Source organism: Mirounga angustirostris, unplaced genomic scaffold, assembly GCF_029215605.1.
Source record: "Mirounga angustirostris isolate CCGP_5_RB_7025 unplaced genomic scaffold, mMirAng1.0.hap1 SCAF_5, whole genome shotgun sequence".
NCBI lineage: Eukaryota > Metazoa > Chordata > Mammalia > Carnivora > Phocidae > Mirounga > Mirounga angustirostris.
The window spans coordinates 141,743,810-141,760,798 of NW_026991713.1; the positions used below are offsets into that span (position 1 = coordinate 141,743,810).

Here is a 16,989-nt window from a genome sequence, read left to right on the forward strand (position 1 = left end):
TGAACGCCGAAGGGAGCAGGGACAGGGGGTGGAGGGGTGATGAGCCCCGAGTGGCCCGCCTGAAGCTGCCAGTTCCCTTCCCAGGATGGCTGAGAGCACTTACCATCTCCGGCCTATCTCAGGAGAGCAAGGGTGGGGGACACCACGGGGTGAAGGAACCAGGGACCCAGCGCTGCACCATGATGATCCCCCGGGGCGGAGTGTCGATGGTCCCCTAGGACTCCCACCCTGGGCCCGGAAACGTCCAGCGTGGCCTGTGCCACAGGAGGGGGTGGCCAGACTTCCCGGAGCCCGTCACTGATCCTGGGTGGGGCTGTGGGGTGTCTCCACCGTGAAGGGCACAGGGCTGCGTGGTCATTGCTGGGCCAGCACAGGCTCCGGGACCGCCCATGCAGGAAGGTACGGCCACGGCCAGTTAGTGACAAAGGGAGAGCCGGCCTGAAGGACCCTAATGGGTGTGATGAGCAGATGACAGAGTGGAGGGAGCGATGTCTCAGATGAGGCCTGGAGGAGAGTAGGGCTCAACCAGGAGAAGGGGGAACATTCTAGACCAAGGAAACGGCACCTGCAAGGACCCCAAGTCAGGCCAGAGCCGGTCACACAGGCGCCATGTAAGTGTGGGGGAGCCTCACGAGGGGTGAGGGGCAACAGGAGGTGGTAGGGTCCCTGCAGGGGTGGGGTGCCCAGCCTGGCCAGGAGCCCAGGAGCACCAGGAAGCCGCTGGCCCTGCTGCGTGTGGCATGGGGGAGGGCAGGAAGGAAACAAATGGGGCGCCGCATCTGACACAGCGGTGGCCTCTGAGGGAGCTGGTGAGAGGGAGCAGACGGAGCCTCCTGCCTGGCGGGAAGGACTTTGGTCTTGTTTGTGGCAGCCCACCAGCGTCTGACCACTCCCCCGTTTGGGGAAGCAGAACCCCGTTCCAGCCTTCCTCCCAGGATCACGGGTGAGCAGGGAGGTTTGCTTCGCGGGTGCCGAGGTGCCGCTGTGGTTTCTCACGGGCTCCAGCGGGACTGTGCCTCCGTTGCCCACAGCGGGAACCTCTTCACTGGGGCTTCCTGGTATCACCTCCCAAATCAACTTCCTACACCCCAGTTCTGGTCCCAGGTCGGCCTCAGGGACGGAGGTCAGACCAGGAGTGTCTGGTGGGGGGCCCCGAGCACCGGGGGGTTCAGGACGTTTCCTCCCGGCACCCCCGTTCGTCTCCCCAGGGGCTACTAATGTCCTCCCATAAATTATCTTTCTGACTCAACTAACCGGAGGGGGTCCTGTGGCTTGCCCCCCAAACCTGAATAGTGCGGACCGCTGGAGCAAGATTTAGGAGTTAGGGAGTGCTGCTGGGGTGACCGGGTGTCCAGGGAGCCCCCCGGGGCCGCAGAAGGCTCCGCAAGGCACAGACTCCAACATGCAAACGTGTTTATTAGCAAAGGAACCCAGGGAGCGGGGCCTGGCTTAGCAGACGGCCCCACTCTCCCGGGCTCTGCAGGGCTCAGGCCAGCTGCAGGAGGAAGGCAGGCCAGAGCAGAGGGAGGAGGAGCAGGGGCCGGCAGGGGGCTGGCCTGGGAACGCTGGGGCTGCGGGCCAACAGCCTCCGGATCCAGTTGAAGTGCCTACTGACGTTGGTGTAAACACCAGGCCGGTTGGGCCTCCCGCAGCCTGATCCCCAGCTCACGATTCCAACCTGAATCCACAGCCCTTTCTTTTCACAGGCCAGGGGTCCACCTGAGTCACCCTGGGGAGCAGCGCGGGTGAGCCAGGCCTGGGGCGGGGCCCGAGGGACCAGTGGAGAGGCGGGGACAGCAGGGGGTGCTGTGGAGCTGGGCAGACTGGGTGCAAATCCCACCCCCCACCCCGGAAGTGAACAAGCCTCAGTTTCTGCATCTGCAAAGTGGGGCAATAGTGTCTACCCTCTGGGGTGGACACAAGGACCAAATGAGGTACAGGGATACAGGTGACTCTCAGGCCTGGGGCTGGGGTGGGGGCTGCCAGGCCCCAGAAGCCCCTGGTTGGGCTGGGGAGGGACACTCACAAAGCAGGCGTCCTTGCCACCTTGGACATGGCCGGCACAAATCATGTCTCCCCAGATGTCAAGGCGGAAAGCAGGCTGTGTGTAGAGGTAGTTACAGATGGCAGTGTTTATGATGCCGACCTGCACTTCCTGGAGGATGTAGGGGGATGGCAGCACTGCAGTGGGGGGCAGAGAAAGATGGCCCCCTGAGCCTCTCCTCTGTCATCTGGTCGGGAGGAACAGGCCACGGGCTGGGGGAGAGGGTCCCTGGGGCCAGCACCCAGCACACTGTGGGTGATGGCAGGCTGCCAGAGCCCATTCCTGAGATCGGGCATTCCCCCCCCCACCCCAGCAGGCAGAGGGCAGTCCTCCTGAGCCAGCCAGCAGCCCCAGCACATGCCCAGGGGGCGGGGCCCGCACAGCTGAGCCGCGGGAGGCTCAGTGGCCTGAGTAGCTGGGGCAGCCCGCGGCTTTCCTCTCCTCACCCAGCCAGGGGCTTCCAGAGCGGCAGGATGAGCTCTCAGGGCTCCGGGGCCCTCGGAGGACACAGTGCCACCACGACCCTCTTTCAGGTAAGGAAAGATTCAGGGGAGGACTGTCCTTCCCGTCCCTCCCCCCACCCCACCCCACCCCCGGGGCCCCGCAGAGCACCAGGGAAGTGCCCGAGCCTGCTGTGAACCCAAATCCGTTCAACTCCTCAGGCCGAGCCACAGCTGAGCCAGGGGCCGGCCACAAGGCTAACACCCAGAGCCGCCGTGAGGGTAGAGCCTCCTGTCAGCCCCGCACCCTGCCACCCTCCCGCATGAACCGCTTCAAACCTCCGAGCCGCCCTAGCAGGTGGGAGCGATCATGACCCCCAGCTACCCACGAGGCGGCCGAGGCACAGCGCCGCGAGATGCCTTGCCCCAGGTCTCCGAGCCAGCACGTGGCCGAGCTAAGCTTTACACCCGCACGACGGTGGGGTCCAAACGTCACCTCCTACCTGCCGGAATGAGGGGGAGCTTGGGGCTGGACGGGACTACCTGTTGGCCCGGGGTCAGGGAGTCTGCTGACTGGGCCCCTTGGTTCACACCCATTCGGCCCTTTGGGCCAGGAGAGTTGTGTGGTAGGGACACTTTATCCAGCTCCTTGCAGGAAATGGAAAGGACCCCAAATCTAGAGGAAGGCAGGGCTAGTGTTGATTTAGTATTGATTTCTCTACCCCCCCCCCCCGCCAATTCCAGATGTGTGACCTTAAGGACACATTACCCTCTCGACCAGTGAGCCCTGGCCTCTCCACTGACTCTTTCAGGGGCCTTCGGGCAATTTCCCCGCCTCTCTCATTTTCCTCATCTATAAAACCGGTATAAAAATGTTCCCAGCCTCATTCAGAGGTGAGGTCCAGAAGGAAGACAGACCTCACCCTGCTCATTCCTCAGTCTCGAGAGCCCAGAACAGAGCCAGGCACAGAGCACGCATGCCGGGAGCTTTCTCCGCTGTTGCTGCTGTGGGAAGGGGTGCTGCAGGAGTGGGCCGGGCCAGGGGGCAGTGTGTGGGGCAGTCCAGGCCCAGGGCACCTCTGGGGAGGCTGTGCCCAGCAGTTTCGGGGAATTCACGGCGAGAGATATGCAGGTGGCACTTCATGCTGACCCAAGGACCCCCAGACAGCGGGGTGGGGAGCCAAGGATTATGGATGGCTTGAAATTGCCAGGACAGAGTAATGGGCTCAGTGCTCCAGGCAGGAAGCAAGACAGGTAGGCGGAGAAGGTGGGGAGAGCCAGGGTCGGGATGGCTGGGGGCTAGGTGAGCACCCGTGCTGAGGTGGAAAGAAGGCTTGGCCCAAGGCCTTCTGAGGCCCTCCCACAACCCCAGCACCACTGCAGTCTGGGGGGTGCAGCCCCGGGCCCAGCTGGGCTCCCTCTCATTGGGGCTCCTGGCTCACAGTCTCTGGAAGGGAGAGGGAAGCAGCTGTGAGGACAGAAGTCTGTCCCTTCCAGGGGGAGCAGGAGCGGAGAGCAGGTGAGGAGACAGTGCTGAGTGGCCCCAGCTGCGCACAGACCCAGGTGCGGATGCAACAGATGGTGGAGCGTGAGGCCCCCCCCGCCCCGCCCCCCTGCCCCCAGCCTCACCCTGATCTTCTTGGATGTCCCCCCAGCCGGTCACCCAGCAGTCGGTCCGGTTCTGGAACTCGGAAGAGGAGGTCAGAACACAGATGGGCTGGATGTACTTATTGTAGGTGACAGAGGAGGACAGCTTCAGCAGGGCGATGTCATAGGATGAAGCTCCCAGGTACATGGGGCTCAAAATGATCTCCTCCACACTGTACCGGTTGTAGTAGGCCTGTAGATTCCAGAGAGACGGCGAGGCAGACAGCTCCCCGAACTGGACCGACCACTCGAAGGGATCACTGTGCCTGGCAGGGACGATAGAGCAGGCAGGGGTCTTTAGAGGAGGCCCGGCCGGAACACACCTGATGTCTTGGGGACTGGGGGCAGCAGGGTGCCTCCCCCTGGGGCCTGATCTGGCCAGTCACTCAGCCAGCCTGTCACCCCCCACAGCCATCCTAAAAAAACAATGAACAGATGCACAGGACCAGAGCAGGTGGAAAACTCCACCACCACCTTCGCCACAGGCCCTGCAGGCTTTGTGCCCAGCATTTCCCCACCTCCTTCCACCCCCTGGTACGCCTCCACCCGGACGTGGGATGAGGAAGGGGACGCCTGGTGCTGCCATCTGGGGAGAAAAGAAGACAGAAAACAACACGACACAAAAGTGCGTGCGAATGTTCTGAAAAACGTTCTGGAAGAAGGGGAACGAAGTTTTCCTCACGTGGCTGCAGCTGGGCCTGGAGCTCAGGAGAATCCAAACCCGGAGGGCGCACAAGACCCAGCCGGCCAATCAGTGGGCCGCCGGCCCCCAGACTCACTTTTCGAAGCAGTGCGCGGCCGTGAGCACCCAGCGGCGGTTCAGCAGGCTCGCTCCGCAGTGGTGGGAGCCCCATAAACGCAGGCTGCCCTGCCACGGCCAGCGCCCCAGCTCCGAGTCCTTTCCGCCCACCACGCGCGTCGAAACGGTTCGTTGGCCACAGGGCCCTGGGACGGACAGACGGACACACGGCTGAGCGGCAGGACCCCGCCCTCCTGCGCGAAGGGAAGGGGCTCCCCTTCGGGGACGGGGAAGGGCGCGCGTCGGGGGTCGCGCCGCAGGGGGACCCGGGGACCCCGGGACCCTCCCCACGTGGTCCGCGGGCGCCCGCCCCTCCCCCCAGGGGCCCGGCAGTTACACGTGAGCAACGACGAGTTCTCGAAACCTGGGCGGAGGAGAGGAGAAGATGAGGCGCCCTCTGCGCTGCGGCTCAGGGGCCCCGCGCGGGAAAGCGCGCGTCCTGGGCGCCTTACCTGCAAACAGCTGGTCCTGATCCTGAAACTCTGGGGGGGGGCGGGCGGGAGGGTGAGCTCCGCCGGGTCTGCGCGCGCCCCAGCCGCCCCCCCCCAGCAGTCCGACGCCGGCCCGCGGCCCCCGCCTGAGCTCACCCTGCCTCCCGAGCTCCGCTCGCACCAGCAGCTGCACCAGCAGCAGCGCCCCGACGCGCGCGCCCATGGCCTCGTCTCCCGCCGCGTGGCGCCCCCTCTGCTTCCGCCCGCTCGGGGCCCGGCCGGGGCGCCCCCTGGGGGAGAGGGAGCGCCCGCCACGCCGGCCCACACCTTCCCCCCCCCCCGCCCCGCCCGGGGCTGGACCTCTCCGGGTGCGGGGGGAGGGGGGGGTCCTGCCGTCGGGGAACGTCGAACGTCGGACCTCAGGGCGCCGCCGGCTTGGAGCTTCGACTCGGCCGGGGTCCCCCAACCCCACCGTGCGCCCACACGGTCCTGCTTGTGGGCGACCCTGGGGTCCTGGCCGCCCCCGCCCCGTTGCCCCCCAGTTGCCCCCCGTTCCTCCACGCACCCCGTCGTCCGGGAAGGGCCAAGGCTGGCCCACAGCCGGGACTCCCGTGAGAACACGTTAACACGGCCTCCCTGAGCGCCCGTCGGGGGCCTGGCAGGATGGGTCTGAGCCAAGAAAAAAAGATCCCTTTCTTCTTTTCTTGGGGAAATGGTGGTCTCGGGTCTCGTCCCTCCCTGAGTCCACAGCCAGGCTAGTCGCTGCCAACCCAGGCTGTCCCCTGGTGGCAAGCCCCAGCCCTCCTCATCCTCCTCCAATTTAAATTTTGGAGGTTGAAACTGCCTTTTGCAAACTTTCTTTCTTGCCTGGGGTCCTTGGGGGGAAAAATGGCCTAAATGAGAGAGACAACACGAGGTTATCCATCCCAGAGTCCCTGTGACCAGTGACGCTCTCAATGGGGCTTCTGGAAGGACTGTGCCTTGTTGGTGCCCCTGTCTGTGTCCTGAGCACTGCCAGGGATGTGGTGGGATTCAGAAAGTCGTGAGTTTGCCAGCATTGGCTTCTGGGGCCCCTCCAGCAGGGGAGGGGGCCAGTCTGGATAGGCAGGGGTGTCCCTAGGTGTCCACTCTGTGGGAGCCCTGGTCTTGGGCCTAGCCCAAGTTCAGCTGGGCCTGGTGGCGAGTGACCAAGGGGTCAGGTGCTGGAGACGGGAGCAGGCAGAGTCAGCACCCCTCCCTGGAGGACCGGGAGGAGAGCTCCCTGTGGTGCCCTTGGCCAGGCACATCAAGGGCGCCGCTAGTGAGAGATTCTGGGTGCTGGGTGACCACGGAAATTTCCCCAGGGATTGAAGCTGGGCTGTCACCTCACCCCGTTGACTTTGCATGCTGGTGTGCCCCCCATCAAGTCACCTGCAGAGTGAGGGGCGGCGGGCACGGGCTCAGCCGGGTGGACTCAGGGACAGAACAGTTCCCTGTGGGAGGACATGGCTGGGTAGGGCCTGGGTCCCCAGGCACGGCAAGGGAGCAAGATTTTCGCTAACATGCTCCGCCTCTGTGGCCCTTGGTACCACAGCACTTGTAACTGGCCAGTCTCCTGTGAGCTCCCTGTGGCTGGGGCCCAGCGTGGCACATTGCCCAAGTTGGGTGCCCCCGACGGCCTGCTGGTGCTGCACGGAGAGCCCAGAGGATCGCTCCAGCCGCAGGTCCAGGCTCCCCCCAGCCCTCAACAGCCCCTCTGACCACCTCCCCCAAAATCCTGCCCCCTCCCCAGCTGTCTTTTCCTAGTGAACTCCAAGCTTGCTCCAGCCTGGGGTGGCCTGTCCCTGCAGACTCCTCTCCCGGATGGTCACATGGCAGGCTTCTTGGTGGCCTTCAGATCTTGGTGTTAACGTCACCCCTCAGCCAAGCTTTCTCTGCTCCCTTCCCATCTGCAGCGAGCTCCACGCCCCCCTCCCGCCCCCCTGACTGTCCATCTCACTGCTCCCCCTGTATTTTCTTCCTAGAAGTTAGCAATATGCAAAATGACGTTTGGTCACATGTGCTTCTGGCTGTCGGCCTCCAGGGCCTGTGTGTGACAGGCTTGGTGTATGTGGAACTGAAGGGTTGACGGAGAGCCAAGGAAGGGAGGGGTAGAAGGAGAAGAGGTAGAAAAGGAGGGATGCGGACTGGCGGAGCGTCTCCCCGGAGCGGCTCTGGTTCTCCAGGTCCCTGTTGTTGCTGCCCGAGAGGGCCTCCAGGTCTCCTGGCCCGGGAGCAGTGGCGTGGAGGAGCAACAGTGGGGACGTCAGTGGCCCAGGAGTGGCCCTGACCATGCGCTTCATCAGGTGTCCCCTCCGTACTCCTTGGGGATCACGAGGCAGGGTGTGTAAGACTCAGGGAGGTCCCGGAGACCCCTCCGGGTAGGCGAGGGGAAGGCACGTCCTCCTCTCCCTCCCCCATGCATGCTGCCACACTCGCTGCCACCCCCCGAGGTGCCCATAGGGGAAGCACCTGGAGAAGACGAGCAGCAGCCGTGGTTGCACCTGCATGAGGGGCTCGCACTCCTCCCTGGTGTGCCCGGCTGGCACGTGTTGGATACGGGCAGCGTCTGGGGCCTCGGGGCCGTGGTGACGGCAGCCATGACCCTGATGATCAGCCCGTAGCTGTGGGTGCCAGATGATCCGGCTCAGGCTCCTCTCCCTGCCGCCCCCGGGGCAGGCACTGCAGGGGGCCTGCTCTAACACCCGGGGCTCGGGGCTCGGGCCGTCCTTCGCCACAGCCTCCCATCCTACGTGCACAGCTGCTCCCCGTCCTGGAGAGGCCCAGGGCTGGCTCTCTGGCCATCAGGAGACAGCCCTGACAGGGACACGCAGGCCCTGTGCATCCAGAGAGGGCTCCGGAGAGGGGTGCGGGGTTCCAATGGGCTCGGCAGCAGGGACAGGGGACGCTGTGCAGAAAGCGCTGGAGGGGTGGGTGGGGGCTGCCGAGGGTGAAGGGTTCTCCGCATGCTGCCCGGGGGGGGGTAAGGGGGGGGGTAAGTGGGGGCACTGAAGGGTGGGACCACTCGGCTCACCTGTGGGCGGGAGAACCAGGCATGGGCCGGGGTGGGCGCTGTCCTAGGACGGAGGTTGAGGCTCCCACCAGAACGGGCTCAGCCTGCCTTCCTGTCCTCCCATCTCCTGCCCAGGATGTAAACAACCCGCCTGCCCCGCCCCTGCCCGAGGTCCCAGCCATGTGCCCGGTCCTCCCGCTCCCACTGCCACATATTTCCATTGGGTCCCAGGCTCCCCTGGAGAGGCAGCCTTGGGAAAGAGGGAGCGAGGGGGACAGCAAGTTCAGCCTGACTCTGAGCCTTCAAGGCTCGTGCCTGGGGTGGATGGATTCGCCCCCAGCCCTGCCCTGACCCCAAGATGTGTTGCTCTGCCACCCACTGAGCCTAGGGACAGGGCTGCCAGAGCGAGTGGGCTCACAAGCCCTGGAGCTTGATGCCCTCGGCCTCAGTTTCCCTGTCTGAAAAACCGGAAATAATAGTACCGTGCGCCTCTCAGAGCTGCTGTGAGCATCCAGGGGTACCCTGGGGGAAAAGCTCCGGCAAATGGGAGATGTCGTCCTGGACCCTCTCTGGGGCCCGGAGGCACAGGGAGGAATGTCCTTCCGCTGGCCAGCTTGTGTTTATTGCCTCTCAGATAAGACAGGACTGCAAAGGCACCAGCACAGCACCGGGGGCTGGAAACCCCAGTTCCAAGAGTCCCCCAAAGCCCCAGAGGAATCCCCGAACGTGCGTGCACCCTGGAACTCAGACTTGGATGGTGGGTGAGGAGCAGGACAACCAGGCTCTGTCCCCAGGGGTTCCCAGGTTGACAGGGAAGGTGAGGGCAGCTTAAGGCCTATGGGGGACACGAGAAAGGCGGGGCTGGGCTGAGGGCCGTGGGGTCTGAAGTGGGGGAGATGGGGGGAGGGGAGGGGCCAGAGAAGGTCCCGGAGGGTGGAGGCTGGGGAGGGTGGTGGAAGGCAGCCATCCAGGGGGGTTTGGGGAGGGGTCTCCTGCCAGACGCTGGCAGACAGCAGAGAAAAGGCCTCCGTTTACATTGCAGAGGCCGAGTCTGCAGGGCTGTCTGCCCGGTTAGGCAAGCCCCAGGGACGCAAGCGTGTCCCCCAGCAGCCCCAGAACCAACAGCACGGTGGGGACGAAGAGCCCAGCAAGGCGTGGAGAGGAGTTTTCCATGTCTAGGTCTGAGCTCTGGATGGTGCTGGCAACCCACGTGGTGTACATGCTGACGTTGATGTAGACTCCCGGCCTTTTGGGGAGGCCGCAGTCAGACCCCCAGCTCACGATGCCTGCCTGGGTCCAGACTCCATCAAGGTTGCAGACCAGGGGGCCCCCGGAGTCACCCTAGGGAGAAAGGAGGAGTCTGGAAGCGTAGGGCCCACGAGGGAAAGGAAGTTCCCAGGGGTCTCCCCAGGCCCACCAACCTCCCTTCAACACTGCCAGCTAGGTCTAGTGGATGGAGGATTGGTGGGTTGGATGTTTCTGGAAGGCAACAGAGGTCTGGGAATTTGGGGCAAAATCTCTGGCAGATGGGAGAAGCAGTGCCAGGGGAATGCTATGTTCTCTAAATACGACCGTGCATGTCAGAGTAAGGGCTCAGGGGGGCATTTCTGTGTTGCTAATAATGCTGCTGTTGGCTTCGTTTTGGATGAAAAAGTCTGTGATAAAACAATACTAAGAGGGCGCGTGAGATAAAGCGTCTTTTGCTTATAAAAGCAGGCAAGGAAAGACGACACCAACTCAGCCCAGAAGTGACCAGCTCCTCAGGACAATCTGCTCAGAGGCCCTGAGGTTCTTTTTGGGAAAGAAAAAAAAGACATTTCTGGCCCCCAAAGAAAAGCTTTAGGGATGGGGATATGGTCACAGTTTGCTTAAGCACTTTTGAAGTTTTTCACATTCTGATAATATTGATATGATACATTTAAAGGGAGGCAGGGTGTGAGAACATGCTTTTCTATTTGAATTGACTCTGGTATTTATTTTTTTTTTTTAAAGATTTTATTTATTTATTTGAGAGAGAATGACATAGAGAGAGCATGAGGGGGGGAGGGTCAGAGGGAGAAGCAGACTCCCCGCTGAGCAGGGAGCCCGATGCGGGACTCGATCCCAGGACCCCAGGATCATGACCTGAGCCAAAGGCAGTCGTTTAACCAACTGAGCCACCCAGGCGCCCTTGACTCTGGTATTTAAAGCAACGTTGCCCTCCTCCACCCGGGCGGGGGGCGGGGGTGCTGGGGAGTGGGAGATCCCGCCCCCCCCCCCCCCCCCCGCCGCCACTGGGATGGCTTGCTCACCCCGCAGGCGTCTTTCTGGCCACTCTTGAAGCCAGCACAGAGCATATCCTCAAGGATGATGGGCAGCTCGATGGGCATGTCCGAGTTCTCGTGGTAGTAGGCGTCACAGGTCTGGGCGTCAAGGAGGGGCAGCTGCAGCTCCTTCAGGGTGAAGGGTGGGGGCAGTGCTCAGACGGCAAGCGGCCACCTGCTGGCCCTCCGCCCGCCTGTCCCTGCACTCCCGCGCTCAGCGGGACTGATGACAAGAAGCCGTTCCTTGTCATTTCCGCATGCCACTCCTCGGCGGGCCTGCGTTGGTGTCAGGAAACCCTGACACAGGAGCCCGGGGGTGGGGGGCAAGGTGAGCCTGTGTTGAATATTCAAAACCCGAGGAAGAGCTGTCCCCTTCCTCTGTCTGGTGGGGCATGCGCGGAGCTGTGGAGCTCCCCTCGGGCGTGGCTGCCTTCCCAGGCCCCGGGGGTGGGAGGGTGGCAGGGGACACACAGAGACACAGGGGAGAGGCCGTGTGAAGATGGGGGCAGGCTGGGGCTTGCAGCCACCAGCCGAGGGACTGCCACCAGGTGCCACCTGACGCTCAAAGGAGCAGGGAGGATCCCAGCCCGGCCAACACCTCGACTTCAGACCCTTACTGTCCTCAACTGTGAGAGCCTACATTTCTGCGGTTGGAAGCCCCCAGGCCTGTGCCCGTTTGTCGTGGCGGCCCGGGCCCCCGATGCCAGGCGGTCGTGCTGACGGTGACAACTGGCCACCGCCCCGTGTTCCCAGACCTCACTCCTGCCCCGCCCTGTGGAACGCGCCTGCAATGCCTCATCCCCTGCACGAGGTTAGCACTGGAGTCTCTGCTTGTCACAGGGGGAAGCCACAGCCCAGCGAGGCTGGTGGGGGTCACCCAGCCCGCATGGAGGCCAGGCAGTCGGGCCCTGGCTCCCGCGCCACGAGGGCAGGGGTGATGTGTGGCGAATCCTCCAGCCGGATAAGGGCCTCCAGCCCTGGCGCGTCAGAAGGGTCTGGGCCCCAGGCTGGGCCAGCATTCCAGAGCCCTCAGCTGGGGCTGGCATTCCTCCTTGGGGTACTGCATGCTGGGAGGGCAGACTGGGGAGCCCGAGGGAGGGTCTGGGGTGGCAGGCTGCTCATTCGTGGTTGTGGCAGTATTTCTGTGGCTCCCCTCTGCTGTGCCCTCACCAGTGTGTGCAGCCTCCACGTCCACCCTTTATGAGTATGGTGGCAGGTGCCGGAGGAGAGAGGGCCCTAGGGAGGCCCTAACAGCCCCGGTCCCCACCTGCCCCCTCCCCTGCCCCCCCCACGGGTGTCCTTATGTTGACTCAAGTCGACGTTCCCCCAGCCGGTGACCCAGCACCAGGTGCTTTGACCCAGGGGGTCTCCAGGTTTGGGGAGGCAGACTGGAAGGATGAGGTCACTGAAGGTGACAGGGGAGGCCAGCTGCACCAGGGCGATGTCCCCTCTGTTGCTCTCCGCCGAGTACTGTGGGTGCATGATGAACTGGGCCACAGCTTGGAGCTCCTGGGGCTCCCCGGCCTGGGGGTAGGAGGAGAGGGAGCCCAGCAGCACGACATAGGCAGACAGGGGCTGCTTCCTGGAGGTGGGAGAGTCCAGGGGTCAGGAGACCCAGGGTCTCATGGGTGGGGGCCAGGGGCCATCTTGATTTGAGGGTCCTAACATTATAGACGGACCACTTTGCAAGCAGAGCACGTGCCAGAAACGAAAAGGACCCCATTTATTCCTCTAGACATCCCTACACGGACCCCACCGCCCTGTCTGGTGAGTGTGAAATAGGCTTGAGAGGCAGTCACTGCCGCCCAGCTGCTGAGCAGTGGACTGGAGGCCTCAGCTTCTCAAGAGATCCCCATAGGGGAGACTTTGGTCTCTGGGAAATGAATCACTTCTTAGGAGGTGGCCAGTGGGAATGGATAAGTGACTGGTGGATAAGTGACACCCCAGGAGCATATCTCCCCCATCTAATGCAAGATGCGCCGAAGGCTGTGGTTTAAATGGGGAAGGGAGGGTGTTGGTGGGGGGTGAAGGGCCGGTCCTGGCTACCCCCGGCTCCCACCTGTGCCCCTGGAAGATACTCACTGGTCGAAGCGGTGGGCTGCTGCCAGCACCCAGTCCTCAGCGATCGGGGAACCCCCACACACGTGCTGTCCATCCTCCCTCAGGCTGACCTGCCACGGCCACTGGCCCGGCTTGGCATCCTGCCCCGACATGATGCGGCCTGACGCGCGTGGGCGTCCACACACTGCAGGGGGAGCCCATGGGCTGGCTTGGCGTGGTCCCGTCTCGCTCCCCGGACCCGCAGACCCACCCTCCTAATCCCTGCCGCTCACGGGTTGGCACCTGGTCCCTCCTCGGGCTCTACAAGGTGGAATTCCTTGTGATGTAGGGCCCTCCGCTCGAGGAAAGGACTTGGTGGCCCTGGGGGGGGCGGTTTGCACAGCAGCTGAGTTGGGGGAAGTGGGAGCTGGGGGCCTGGGTGGTTATTGCAGGCTCGGTGGGAAGAGGGGAGTTGTGAGCCGCTGGTCCGATGCTCCTGCCTGCCGCACAGTGCGCGCCGCATCATCTGCGCCTGGCCGGTGGAGGCGGTGAAGGTGCGGAGGTCTGGGGGGTCCGAAGGAGAGCCCCCTCCCGACCTCTGGGGTCCTTAGAGGACCTGCCTGGGCACAGGGCATTAAGGGGCAGGGAAGGCATTACACACCCCTCTTGATCTGCCCCCAGCACTCAGGCTCTCTCTCCTGCGGTGCCTGTCCCCCCCACCCCAGTATCTGTCCTACCTGAATCCAGGCTTATGGCACAGGCATTGGGCAGGGAGAGGTTGGCTGGGACAGCGGGGGTGCTCTCCTGGAGGGCCACAGGGAGGAGGGAGAGCAGCATGGCAGTAAGGGCCAGCTCCATTGTCTGCTCCAGCCACCACTTCTGGGGGCAGAGTCCTCAGACACTGAGGAGCAGAAGATGATTGCCATTTAGCCCAAGTGCTGGGCTTGCCCCAGGGTGGGGCTGACACCTCCCCGCCACGTCCTTGAGACGTGGCTCCCATGCTGCTCCTGGGCCCAGGGTCCTTGGCCTTCTCCACCTCTTTGGCAAGACCCTCAGGACCTTCCCTCCCCTGCCCTGGTCCCAGCATCATAGCACCCACTCCCCCCACCACATCTGGGACACTTATTGTGTGCCGGCCCTGTGTCAACCGTGCCCCGGCCTCCTGGCTATTAGGGTCCCCATCTTACAGCAGAGGAAGTGAGACTCCCGTGGTTGAAGGACTTGCCCGAGGCCCGACAGGTGACAAAGCCAGGTATTTCTACTTTGTGCTCTGTGTCACAGTGCCTGGTGCACCAGGCAGGGGGTGGGGGGGGGCGCGGGGACTGCCGACCCTAGGACACACTCCACTCTGCTCCCTCAGCTGTTTGTTTTCACCCTGGGGCTCTGAAGGGCCTAAGGTGGGGCCAAGATGCCTGGAGAGTGAGAAGGGACCCATTATTCAAGGAGGTGGAACACCTGGACAGCCACTGCCCTGCGCCGGCCTTACCTCCATGGAGCTGTGTGGCCAAGAAAGCAGAGCTGAGCAGCCTGGACACTTTCCCTGATTCCTAAGTTTTATCCATTTCTCAAGAAGTACCCATCCTTTTTTTTTTTTTAAACATTTTATTTATTTATTTGACAGAGACAGAGACAGCGAGAGCAGGAACACAAGCAGGGGGAGTGGGAGAGGGAGAAGCAGGCTTCCCATGGAGCAGGGAGCCCGATGTGGGACTCGATCCCAGGACTCTGGGATCATGACCTGAGCTGAAGGCAGCCGCTTAACGACTGAGCCACCCAGGCGCCCCAGTACCCATCCTTTCTGATGCCCCGGTCAACCTAGCCTACAGGCACCTCCCCCTCCAAAGGGCTCATTATCCCTGGGGGGCATGGTGGATCTCTGAGCAGCCGCAAATACTTGATTTATGTCAAAATCATGTTCAGGGCGCCTGGGTAGCTCAGATGGTTAAGCGTCTCCCTTCGGCTCAGGTCATGATCTCAGGGTCCTGGGATCGAGTCCCGCATCGGGCTTCCTGCTCCTTGGGAGCCTGCTTCTCCCTCTGCCTCTCTCTCTCTGTCTCTGTCTCTCATGAATAAATAAATAAAATCTTTAAAAAAAAAAAAAGAAAAAAAAATCATGTTCAGTGAATACTCTGGTGTTACTGCCTTTTCCATCTACCAGATCTCTTGATTTCTGAGAAAAATGTGAATTTATTTAGAACTTTTTTTTTTTTTTTTTTGCTTTATGTATTTCAAAGCTCCGTTGTTGGGGGCATAATCTTTTCAGTGGCTTGTAACTTGTGTCAATGTAAAATATTCCTGTATTTCATTCTTAAGACTCCTAGCCCTGGGGCACCTGGGTGGCTCAGTCAGTTGTGTCCAACTCTTGATTTTGGCTCAGGTCATGATCTCAGGGTTGTAGGATCATGCCCCGGGTCAGGCTTCATGCTGAGCATGGAACTTGCTTGAGATTCTCTCTCTCCCTCTCCTTCAGCCCCTCCCCCCACTTACTCTCGTGCTCAAATAAATAAATAAAATCTTAAAAAAAAAAAAGGGCACCTGGGTGGCTCAGTCGGTTGAGCGGTCTTGATTTCAGTTCAGGTCATGATCTCGAGGTCATGGAATCGAGCTCTGCATTGGGCTCTGCGCTCAGTACAGAGCCTCTCTCCCTCTACTCCTTCCCCTGATCTCTCTCTCTCTCTCTCCCTCTCTCTCTCTCCCTGAAATGAAGAAACAAGATAATGCACAGCCTTGTGCTGTGGTCAGAGTATGTGTGCCCCCCACCCCTGACAAGTTCATATGTTGAAATCTGTATGTTGAAGCCCAGGGTGATATGTTCAGAGGTGGGGCCTTTGGGAGGTGATGTGGTCAGGAGGGTGGAGCCCTCACGAGTGGGATCAGTGCCCTCATAACAGAGACACAGAGAGCTCCTTCACCCCTTCTGCCGTGTGAGGGCACAGTGAGGAGGTAGCAGCTGTGAACCAGGAAGCAGGCTCACCAGACACCTTGACTTCAGACTTCCAGCCCAGAAACCATGAGAAAGAAATGCTTGTTATCTGTAAGCCACCCAACCACTTTATTGTATTTTGTCATAGCAGCCCAAGTGGATGAGGTCACCCAGCAAAGCATTTGACTCAGAAGGGATGTCACATTCCTCTTCCTCCGTGTGGGCTCTCTCCATCCCTTGTTTCTGCTGAGCTCGTGTTAGGAACGTACAGAGCGGCAGAGAGACTGCTCCCCTGCAGCCTTCCAAGCTAGGCCAATTCACACTGCTGGGAACGCACGGCCTGGCTGGCGGTCTGCTGACTTGCCAGGCCATCCAGGGCCCTGCCCCGCCTTTGTTCTCAACCCTTGATTTTATTTTACTTAAAACACTTTTTGCTATGGAAAAATTTAAGTATACACAGATTAGAGGAGAACAGGAAACGCTTATGTCTGTCACCCAGCTTAGAGGACTGTCACTGTGGAACCGACCTCGTGTCCCCCCCCCCCCCCCCCCCCCCCCCCCCCGTGTCAGCACTATTTTCTCTCATGCAATCTTTGTAAATTTTTGCTCTAAGTTCTGAACACGTTTCTCTACTTTATCTTCAAATTTGCCAGTTCAGGGGCGCCTGGGTGGCTCAGTTGGTTAAGCGACTGCCTTCGGCTCAGGTCATGATCCCAGGGTCCTGGGATCGAGCCCCACATCGGGCTCCCGGCTCAGCGGGAAGCCTGCTTCTCCCTCCCCACTCCCCCTGCTTGTGTTCCTGCTCTCGCTGTCTGTGTCTCTGTCAAATAAATAAATAAAATCTTTAAAAAAAAAAAAATTTGCCAGTTCATCCTTTAGCTACATCCATTTTACTATTCAGCCCTTGCCTCAAACGATTTCTCTCAGCGGCATTTTCAACCCTTTCTTGTTCTCTGATCGCTCTTTTCCTGGGCAATTCTTGTTTCGTGTTTACAAACACCCTCGAGGAGCTTTCTGAGGATAGCAGCTAGGATCCTCCAAGTTGTCTCCTGTCCCATGTAATGCTCCATGTAATCTCTGGTTTTCCTTGAAGACAGTTCACTTTATTCAAATAGATCGTCCTGGTGCACGTATGGATTTCCCGCCAGCGGTGCTTTGTCCTTGGTTGTTGCGCGATAATAACAGTAAGAGGGCAGCGAACAGACCTACGACACTCCCGCGCTGCACGGGCCAGAGAAAGGACTGGCCCTCCGCCAGCTCTTAGGAAATCACCTCCGAGCCTTCGGAATGTCTTGCTTGATCTGAAGCCTTGTGCCCCTGCACTTAGTTAA

At 61.2% G+C, this 16,989-nt stretch overlaps 2 protein-coding genes across 2 annotated transcripts; both read right to left on the bottom strand.

Moving 5' to 3' along the window:
- Positions 1-73: 73 nt before the first annotated feature.
- On the bottom strand, positions 74-7,700 carry LOC123842252 (testisin-like). The gene is made up of 5 exons (XM_064590305.1): positions 5,489-7,700; positions 4,911-5,242; positions 4,114-4,397; positions 2,027-2,181; positions 74-1,729 (listed from the first exon to the last, which is right to left on the bottom strand). Exons 1-5 carry the CDS (start codon positions 5,582-5,584, stop codon positions 1,487-1,489), a joined length of 1,110 nt encoding a protein of 369 aa, XP_064446375.1. The 5' UTR covers positions 5,585-7,700; the 3' UTR covers positions 74-1,486.
- A 1,763-nt stretch (positions 7,701-9,463) lies between these two features.
- LOC123842144 (prostasin-like) lies at positions 9,464-12,908 on the bottom strand. Its single transcript, XM_064590306.1, has 4 exons — positions 12,778-12,908; positions 12,085-12,277; positions 10,684-10,824; positions 9,464-9,733 (listed from the first exon to the last, which is right to left on the bottom strand). Exons 1-4 carry the CDS (start codon positions 12,906-12,908, stop codon positions 9,464-9,466), a joined length of 735 nt encoding a protein of 244 aa, XP_064446376.1.
- Positions 12,909-16,989: the final 4,081 nt, after the last annotated feature.